Below are 9,778 nucleotides of genomic sequence, written 5' to 3' on the forward strand. Positions count from 1 at the left end.
CAATCTTAACCCAAAATAAAAAGCCATCAGAGAACGGGGCCCAAGCAATCTACTCCGTACTCCGTACTCCGTATCAGCTTCTCCTCTGCGGATCTGAGCATTCCACTAAGGATCGCTCCATACATAGCCACATAGCCCCATTGTTTTGACCACGGTACGGCTATTTAGTCTCAAACACTTCTCCCACACTTCTCACACACACTATCTCCGGCATTTGGTCCTTCATTTTCAGCCCTGTGCATCGTGGTTTCACAAATAATCTGGAATGCGGCTGAAGTCAATCTCGCACAAGACTACGGAGTACTCCGTACAGAGTAGAGAGTTTAATAATATCCCCAAGCTGAATTACAGTCTAGAGACACCCAGTCTAAGTGGCAGTACCTACGTTAGTTACCCCTGATCCTTCATATCTCAGCTCAGGCCTCCCACGCTATTTAGAAATTGTGAAACGGTTTGTATCACGTGGGAGTCCATCAGATTCAAGGGAAGTGGCTTGAGCAGTGGCTTGCGCATAACAGCTATTCTTTGACTGGGCTGGCTGAATGCTTTATGTTCAGTCTTTTTTTTTAATTTTTTTTTGGCTGCCCGAAGGTGACATAGTGTCAAAGTAATTCTACTTTTACGGTACTATGTACGGAGCACTTCTGAGCCGGTGCTCTACACATTTCTCTATTTATAGCCTAACTAGAAGGAGATTAAGTGTTGAGAATTCCCAATATTGGTATTTGTCTCAGGGTGTGTCAGATCTATTTATTATTTTAGATTTTATACAAAGGACTGTCCAAATCCCGGCCAAAAATACATTTCGATCCGGATACGCAAAACAATGGCCTCGCAAATTGAATACATCATTGGCGATGTCATGAATATCATGAATATCGGTGTGTATTCCATACTCCATTGTGGCCAATTATATTCTGGGCCCACTTGCAATTATCAATCTACCTGGTACTCCGTACATGGATCTGGTATCTTTACTCCATTGAGAAGCATAATAGTCACCCATCAACACCGTTCACATGCTTAGAATACAAAGTCTGCAATACCATCGAGCTGTTGATAAAATGAATAATCTGATGCAAGATTAATTTACGGAACCGTTCACAATAGATGTACACAGTACTCCGTAGTTGACTAACTATGTACATACTAGATCTAGCGGATCGGCGCCAAGAGTGGGGTTTATACGCGGCAGACCATAACACCTTCTCTTTCTATGTTGTATGTTCTAGGCATTCTCAACCTTGCAAATCCAGACATTAATAATTGACATCCTGAAAGCCCTGCCTAAAGAGCAAAAATCAAGATCAACGCATTCGAGCGCCCGAACTGGATGTATTACGTGCAAGTATGGGCCCTTGGGGAGACAAGCAGTTCCAGCCTCGATGATCTACAATATAGACTCCCTCATAAAAAAGGTAACGAGGCTCCGCCGGTATGTCAAGATTGCACATAGGCCGGTAGGAAATGTGATGGTTATGCGCGGGTGCCCGATAAGAGGACCCGTACCTGGCGTAAAGCTGAGAAGCCCGATTTAGGCAATCAGACTGCAATGTCTGGGCATAGACAATATAAAGACCCACACCCCCTTCTGTGAATGTTATGGTTCCTCTTGTCAAATCAAGCCGGGTTCGTCTTAACTAGACCGAGCGCTGGTACTTGGATTATTTCCGTAGAAGTACGTCGGTCCAATGTATGCATTACTTTGAAGATCCATTCTGGAGTCAGCTGGTGGATCAAATGTGTGAAGGACATCCTGTAGTCCGGCATGCAGTAATGGCGATGGATTCTCGGCATCGTCAATTTGAAGAGTTTCAAACGAAACAAATTGAGGATCGAGAAAGTCTGTTGGCTCTTACCCATTCTTCCAAGGCGATAGCCTGCGTTCGGGGTAATTTTGCCCGGGAGGCTCGTAACCGACATTATTTTGACGATGCTAGCTCTCTTCCAAGAAGACATGCTTGCCGCCCGCTGTGGTTTTCTATCTGGGCATAGGTTGTTTGAGGAATGGATGGCTGTCAACTATGAAAAGAGCCCCAATGGTTAAAGTTTGAAAGAGGCTTTTGCCCAGGTCCACATACATTTTTTTTTCGAGATGTGAGGATCCAAGGAAATCCTTTGAGTACCCGCGCTTGATCTCCCACGATATTGCTGAAATTCACATGACTAACTTGTCAGGAAATAAAAAGACTGAAAGAGATAGCCACGTCATGATGGTTGTTGGGTGGCAGCAGGGATCATACTGAAGCCAACCGACCGGAGGCGCTAAGAGCAAACAATTGAGGCTGTAATCCTTAATGCTTTCTTCAACATGACTATTAAAATTGTGAGACGTTCACTCGAAATGAAAGCATCCTTGTACACCACATCGGAGGTCATTCGCCGCTCCCGCTTTCCCCCCACTTTCAGAAAATTACGAATCAGCGTTGCCCCTCGCACCTCACTTCTTCTTTCATCTCTTCTACATTTTTGCTTTAACGTTTACTACAAACAGAATTCAATATGGGTGTTGAGAGAAAGATTATTACTCGTGGCAATGGCTCCGACTCGCCTGCTTCGGGCGACAAGGTCTCCATCCACTACACGGGATGGATCTACGATGCTAAGAAGGCCAACAAGGGCTTCCAGGGCAAGCAGTAAGCTGACCGCCATGCTCTAGAGCCATTTATCTTGTGGCTTGAATATTCTCAATACTAATTATCTATGCCAATAGATTCGATAGCTCCAGAACCCCTGGACGTGGCGTTTTCAATGTTCAGATTGGTGTTGGACAGGTCATCAAGGGTATTATATCCTCTTCTCTTTCTTTTGTTATCTCAAAAAAATCAACCAAATAACCTATTTGCAATGATGGAATTCATTGTCATCTTACATTTGAAATTAGATGCTAATACTGTTGGTCTGATTAGGTTGGGATGAGGGTGTCATGCAGATGACACTAGGAGAGAAGGCAACCTTGACCATTTCACCGTGAGTAAAGTCCATATCGAACAACATAAAACTGGGCCACTTCTAACATTATTTCTCAGGGACTACGGCTACGGGGACAAGTAAGTGAACACACTAGACATACAGGCGATTACTACATATGCCGTGACATGCGTCAGTTGAAAATGTTCCTAACATTCCTCTTCCACACAGGGCGGCTGGCAAGATTCCTGCAGGCTCTACTCTGATCTTGTAAGTTTTGAAGGTAAACACTAATATTGGGAAACTAACCATGTTGCAGCGAGGTCGAGCTCCTTAAGATCAACAACAAGAGCGCTTAAATAAGAAATTGAATTGAGCAGACCGGACAAGCATGACATTATCAGCTACATTCACTACCATATTGCCCCCTTTGCCACTTTCTTACAGTACGAGCTAATCCTATGATTATTTGGATTGCAGTTCATTGTAGAATGTTGGTAGGAGAAGCGTACGTGGTAGGTCATAGAGCTCAGTCAACCTTGGGAAACGCCCTCCTAGCAATCAAGTATACCCGTGGTATGTTAAATGATAAAATTCATCAAAATTCGTTAAGAGATGTATGTACAGATGCCACATGCTTTTATAGTACAGAACAAAAAAAAAAGCAGAGGAAAGACGGATCGCCTAGAGACGGTGTTGAACAGGTGACTCGGGCGCCGGGATGGGTACCGAGATGTTCTCAGTAGGCTCGTCCCAGCGCAGGATACGAGCCATCTTGTTATATGAGTCAATACCGCGGCGAGCGTGGTCGGCGGGAACAAAAGGATCGGTCTCGCCGAGAGTTCGGCTAAAGAGTTCAAGAGAAACCCAGCCGCGGTAGCCGAGATCTTCGAAGAAGACGCGAGCGACATCCACAATAGGCAGATAACCACCGCGCGATTCCTCGAGGGGGAATAGACGGGCATTGCGGGACCAGTTCATGCGGACAGGCTGTCCAGCAACATGGAAAGGATGCTTTTCATCCAACGGCGCGGTAAGACGCTCACCGTCAACAAGCTGAACATAGAAAATCTTGGCTGGATCGATGTTGGCAGTGCGCAAACGCTGCAACGAAGCAGCCAAGTCCGCAGCTGCATTGGGTGTGCAACCTGAAGGAGCAGCTGGGTCGGCATATACACGACCGGCGATATTGAAGGAGTCAAGACAGAGACCAAAGTTGCGACGGTTGACATCACGAACCACCTCCCACGAGGCCTCCCAGGTATCAATATGATCGCCCCAGCAGAGAGCCTCGTAGACAAACCGGAATCCAGCACCGGCGCCCAAGTCGGCCAGGCGCTGGAGATCACGAACAATGACAGTGCGGTCGCCAGTGGTACGAGCAGCACCGGTCTTTGGGTCTGGACCTAGGAAGTTTGAGGGAACCTGGATCATGTCTGTGCCCAGCGCCCGCGCTAGGGTGAACCATTTGGGGAGCTTCTCATCGATGAGCCGGTCTGACTCGGCGCGGTCGATAAGGCCCTCGTACATGGAAAATGGCTGCAGGCAGATAATGGTCAGACCTAGGCGATTGCACATCTTCCGCGTTGACCGGGCGGCTTCATGGTGATCACCGCCAAATACGCGCTGTGCGTAGCAGTCTAGGTCGTCGAAGAAGAGTTCAATACCCTTGAAGCCGTGGTCTGCGGCTTGCATCAGCTTGCCGGGTAGATCGTGTACCCAGGGACGACCTAGGGACATCGAAGCGATGCCGGGGCGGTTGAAAGCCATTTGGAAGTTATGCGAATGGGGAGTTCTATTCTATGTCGGTATCATAGAATTCAGAGATGATTTTCTTCCAAGCTTTCTTTTAGATTAAGCGGAGAGATATTAAAGGAACGAGAATGTCTTCAAGGTGGACGACCAACGATATTAGGGGTTTTCTAGATTATTAAAAGGGAAGAGACCAAAATGATCGCGACAAAACGTTATCCCCTACAGTGTGCCCTCTGTGATTGAACGTTTTCCCTGGTCTGCTGTGATTCGTGTGTTGATGACGAGGCCGAACCTGATAGAGCAGGTCACATGGCCGGGTAAACGCTACCCCTTCTTCGTTTTTCCGCCAGTTCCACTTTTCTCCCCGGCCGCTCCACTGTTCCACCCACATCGCGGAGTTTTGCTTCCTCATTAGAAGTGCTTTTTCCGTCCTTGGAAACAAAATACCCGTAGGTACCCGGCAAGATCTTTACCGGACGGGTCTGAATATGACCGGAGAACCGGCGCCGAATTGTCAATACTACTCAGTGTCCGAGGCAATGACACACTTTCCGCAACTAAAAGGCACCCAAAAACCACCAGATTGAACCTCTGCCTAAGCTCTGCAAGTTACAACACTATTGAATTAAGTCTATTCTTTCAGAACCGAAATTTGCTTTTCAACCCTCAACCACCACTATGCCCGTCAAAGTTGCCATTATCGGCGCAGGCCTCATTGGCCCTCGTCACGCACAATCCGTGATCTCAAACCCCTCAACAGAGCTAATTGCTCTCGTTGACCCAATGCCGACTGGCGAAGCAACCGCATCTAACCTCAAAACCAACTACTACTCCTCTGTGGCCTCGCTACTTGCATCTCCCCACCGTCCCGACGCAGCAATCGTTTGCACGCCAAACCACACGCACGTCCCAGTTTCGAAGGAGCTCCTCGCAGGCGGGGTCCACGTCCTCCTAGAAAAGCCCGTGAGCGATACCCTAGAAACCGGCCGCTCCCTATTAGAATTTGCCCAAGCTCCAGAACGCGCCCACCTCAAGCTCCTAGTCGGCCACCACCGCCGCTTCAACCCCTACGTGCGAGCCACGAAGGCCGCCCTGGAAGCTGGATCTCTCGGCCGTCCCATTGCTATCAACGGTCTGTGGACCTTATTTAAGCCAGATGCGTACTTCGCCCCGCCGACTGACTGGCGCGCATCGAACGAGCGCGGAGGCGGCGTCATCCCCATCAACCTTGTCCACGACATCGATCTTATGCACCACTTCTTCGGACCTATTGTGCGAGTGACAGCAGAGCGCATGCTGCCACAGCGCCCAAGCCCACCACACAATGCCGATGAAGGCGCCGCCCTGACGCTGCGCTTTGCATCGGGTGTTGTGGGCACGTTTCTAGTCTGTGATGCGACACCGTCACCACATAATTTCGAGACTGGGACGGGTGAGAACCCGCTTATCCCGCGGTCGACAACTGGCGGTGACTCGGACTTCTATCGCATCTTTGGCTCGGATGCTTCGCTCAGTGTGCCGGACCTGACCCGCTGGAGTTATGATGCTAGCCCTGAGAAGAGCTGGAATTCGCCATTGACTGTTGAGCGGATTCCGCTTCCAGATGATAAAGCGCCTTTTGATCTACAGCTCGCACATTTTGTTGATGTTATCAATGGGGACGCTGTCCCCAGTTGTACTGGCGAGGAAGGTTTGCGTGCTTTGATTGTTTGTGAGGCTGTTCAGAAGGCCATGCGGTCGGGTCAGCCTGTGGATATTGATGTTAACTTGTTGGCGAAGTCGAATAACTAGCTTCATACTGATATTATTTTACTGGATATAGTGCGTCTATTTGATCTTTTTGCGATATGTCGAAAATGACCGCGAAAATGACGAATTAAAAGACAAAAAGGGGTATATTGATTCATTTGCTTCTTTACACTCGTTCAGCGATGTGTATATAAACCAGGCAGCTCTAGTACACGAAGATCACATTTGTGCAACCCGAACTCATTCCAACAACGAGCCGGCGCTTCATCCGGCAAATAAAATCACAACAAATTATACGACCACACCGCAAACAACACCAACACGGAAAGGATTCACCATCGCATTTTCCAAGTGTACTTCGGCTAAGCTGCAGTATCCTCGACTTGCTCATCACGCACCTTGCCCATGTTAATGCCGGCAGACTCGACGTCATGGCGGAACCGTTCTTCATCCTCACGCAGCTGGGCGACCATCTGCCCATGGGCACGCCACACAGGCTTGATGTCGAATAGCTGGTCCATGCTCTCAAGAGGAATACCCTTGGTTTCAGGGACGAGGAAGTACACGAAGACGATGGAGCACATCATCAATGATGCGAAGAAGAAGTATACACCATATCCCATGGCTGTAAACATCTGCGGAGTGAAGCGCGAGATGAGGAAGTTCCAGAGCCAGTTGGAAGCAGCCGCGCAGGCCTGTGCCAGGGAACGCATGTTGGGATCGAACATTTCCTACAGACGCTGTTAGCACCGTTTCAAGGCTCATGGGTTTACTAGGTACTGGAGCAATTCCAATGCCAGGGTGTTTCAAGTGTCGAGGGGGGCTGCTTACCGAGTTGAGGACCCACGGGGTACCATTCCAAGTTGGGGTATAGAAGACCGTCCACAGGTAGAAGAAAAACATGGCTGCGATTCCACCGCCGCTCAAGGAGTCACTCTTGTTATTTTCGGGTTGAGCGACCTTGATGTACGCGCCGACAATCCACAAGCAAACGGAACCACCTGCTGCGCCAATCAACAACAGGTTACGGCGACCGACGTGATCAATCAGCCAAAGCAGCCAAATGAAAGTCACCACGGTCTTCACTACTCCGAAGATTCCAGTGGTGAACAGACTAGTGTTGGTACCCTTGACGCCAATCTAGAAGCATTGTTAGCATCAGTCATCAATCCCCACATGGACCAGAACAAGGTGCGACTTACCGATTTGAAAACAGTCGGACTGTAATAGTTGATGGCATTGATGCCAGATCCGTTCTGCCAGAAGAACAGCGCGCTTCCGAGGAAAAGACGCCACATGACCTTCTTGTTGGTCCCGGCCGCCTTGAAAGGTTTCCAGAAACCGATTCCAATGCTACGGCGCTGTTCCTCCAGGGCTTGGTCAATGGCACCAATCTCCTCAATCATGTAGATATCGTCCTCGGGCAACTGGCGGATCCAGCAAAGATTCTTGATTGCTTCCTCACGGCGACCGCGTCCAAAGAGCCAACGAGGCGATTCCCGAATGAAGCAGCCACCAATGAGCAAAAGGCCAGAAGGAATCAACTGAACAGCGAAAGGAATGAGCCATTGCTTGTGGCTAGGCTCCATGGTCTCGTCAACACCGAACTATTAATATTGTGTTAGCATCCACAAGACATGGGGGACATGAACGAAAAGGAAAACTCACGTTGATCCAGAATCCTACAAGACCACCAATCTGCCAGCCCAGCTCATACACACCGACCAATCTACCACGAATGGCAGGAGGGGACAATTCGGAAATATAGATTGGGGTGATGTTAGAGCCTGCTCCGACACCAATGCCAGCAAGAACTCGGCCACCGTACAAGAGGCCAAGTCCTCGGTCGCCATTAGCACCAAGCATGATACCAGCACCGACAGTGAAAATCAACCCAGCAGCCAAGAGACCAATCCTACGGCCCCAGAAGTGACCGATGGGATAAGCGAAGAATGCACCGAAGAATGCACCAGCCTGGTAGCAAGAGACGATATTGGCACTAATCAAGTTCCTGGTAGAATCAGACATCTCGCCGAAGTGGAACTCGCTCTTGAAGGACTCAAGAGAGAGCGTAGTGCCGATGAAAGCACTGTCATAGCCAATCATGCAGGATGTGCATGATGCCACCGCTGCCAGGAGATAGATTCTCCAGTTGTAGACCACGCTAGGCGTCGGCCGATCCTCGACTAGCTTCAGGATAGACATGGTGGAGGTTTAATATAGAAGAATAAGAAGAATTGCAAGAGCCTCTGTGACCAGATGACCTTGATCCCCAATGCTAGGTGGCAGAGAGGCAGAAAGATGTACGTCCTTGGAAGGACGATCACCACGTATAGAGGTGTGTGAGATGTAGGTGCAGGTGCAAGGGAGAAGAGGTAAGAGGAAACGAAAATAAAAGTCCACACCACGTTTTCTGATGCAGACTAGCGAGGGCGGCAGACAAGATCTAAATAGGATTGAGCCCCGGACTGTCGATTTGCCCTTGCAAAAGAGAGAAGAGAATCCGGGGTTTGGAAAGGGGGAAGAAATCGTGGGGATGCGGAGTCGGAGAAAGGTATAGCGCAGATAGTCAAAATTTCTTTCAAAAGTAAAGAAAGCCAAGGCGCGGCAAAACGAATACTCTAAGTTCTTCTGTGCGCGTGAACAATTGCCCTCGTTGCCTCTTGGCACCTCTGATGTGGCTTGCCCCCAAGAAGAATGAAATTGACTCAGAGGAATACGCAAACTCTGTTGGACTACCAGCCAAGTCTTCACTCTGAGATTATTCGCTTAAGACGTTAAATTGTGGGGATCCGATGCCGCTCGGAGAAGTGGAGACTTCCCCAGCGGGTTTCCAGTAAGCCGCGACAGCGTGCATGTCTAGATCTCTCTGGGGTACCCCAGAGGCAATGCAGTGCACGATCCAGCCCTTGGTGTGAAATAGCGAAAGGCAATTCGTCTGATTGGTTAAATTGAAATGGATCCATGAACAGGGGAGGGGGGAAACGGCCAATGATCGATTGCTAGACATGGGTGGCGGGGAAAAGCCTTTCCCCGGGAGCTCAGGGAGAGGTGCGGTAACTACAAAGTATCCGTCGGTGACTTTCTACTAAGGCATTAATATATTCCCCGGTCATCATTCATGATACCCGTGGTCTTTTCATTGGCTCATATAGAGTTCCCTACGTGCCATAACAAGTTCCCCGTGGGGTATGGGTGGTTGTAGTGGGAAATCATTCAGCCCGGCAGATGTTCTGTAGCGGCGCAATGAAATATAGAATTTGCAGCCAAGCCAATGATCATCTTATCAATTATATTGACTAAACTTATAAATCTATGATGCAAACATAATAATCTCTTCCAAAACGATACTTAAAAGTGGGAT

The 9,778-nt window shown here is 48.8% G+C and overlaps 4 protein-coding genes across 4 annotated transcripts; 2 read left to right on the forward strand and 2 right to left on the reverse strand.

Annotated features, from left to right (window-relative positions):
• Window positions 1-2,502: 2,502 nt before the first annotated feature.
• On the forward strand, window positions 2,503-3,269 carry PEX2_101270 (FKBP-type peptidyl-prolyl cis-trans isomerase; the record flags this gene model as incomplete). The annotated part of the gene is made up of 6 exons (XM_016747397.1): window positions 2,503-2,636; window positions 2,714-2,784; window positions 2,910-2,970; window positions 3,030-3,050; window positions 3,142-3,180; window positions 3,230-3,269. 6 exons carry the CDS (start codon window positions 2,503-2,505, stop codon window positions 3,267-3,269), a joined length of 366 nt encoding a protein of 121 aa, XP_016601872.1.
• A 325-nt stretch (window positions 3,270-3,594) lies between these two features.
• PEX2_101280 (sugar phosphate isomerase/epimerase family protein) lies at window positions 3,595-4,680 on the reverse strand (the record flags this gene model as incomplete). The annotated part of the gene is made up of 1 exon (XM_016747398.1): window positions 3,595-4,680. One exon carries the CDS (start codon window positions 4,678-4,680, stop codon window positions 3,595-3,597), a length of 1,086 nt encoding a protein of 361 aa, XP_016601873.1.
• A 663-nt stretch (window positions 4,681-5,343) lies between these two features.
• PEX2_101290 (Gfo/Idh/MocA family protein) lies at window positions 5,344-6,456 on the forward strand (the record flags this gene model as incomplete). The annotated part of the gene is made up of 1 exon (XM_016747399.1): window positions 5,344-6,456. One exon carries the CDS (start codon window positions 5,344-5,346, stop codon window positions 6,454-6,456), a length of 1,113 nt encoding a protein of 370 aa, XP_016601874.1.
• Window positions 6,457-6,776: 320 nt separating this feature from the next.
• On the reverse strand, window positions 6,777-8,619 carry PEX2_101300 (sugar porter family MFS transporter; the record flags this gene model as incomplete). The annotated part of the gene is made up of 4 exons (XM_016747400.1): window positions 6,777-7,145; window positions 7,246-7,554; window positions 7,617-8,021; window positions 8,083-8,619. The coding sequence occupies 4 exons, from the start codon at window positions 8,617-8,619 to the stop codon at window positions 6,777-6,779; spliced, it is 1,620 nt and encodes a 539-aa protein (XP_016601875.1).
• Window positions 8,620-9,778: the final 1,159 nt, after the last annotated feature.

This window comes from Penicillium expansum (assembly GCF_000769745.1).
Source record: "Penicillium expansum strain MD-8 chromosome Unknown contig355, whole genome shotgun sequence".
Lineage (NCBI taxonomy): Eukaryota > Fungi > Ascomycota > Eurotiomycetes > Eurotiales > Aspergillaceae > Penicillium > Penicillium expansum.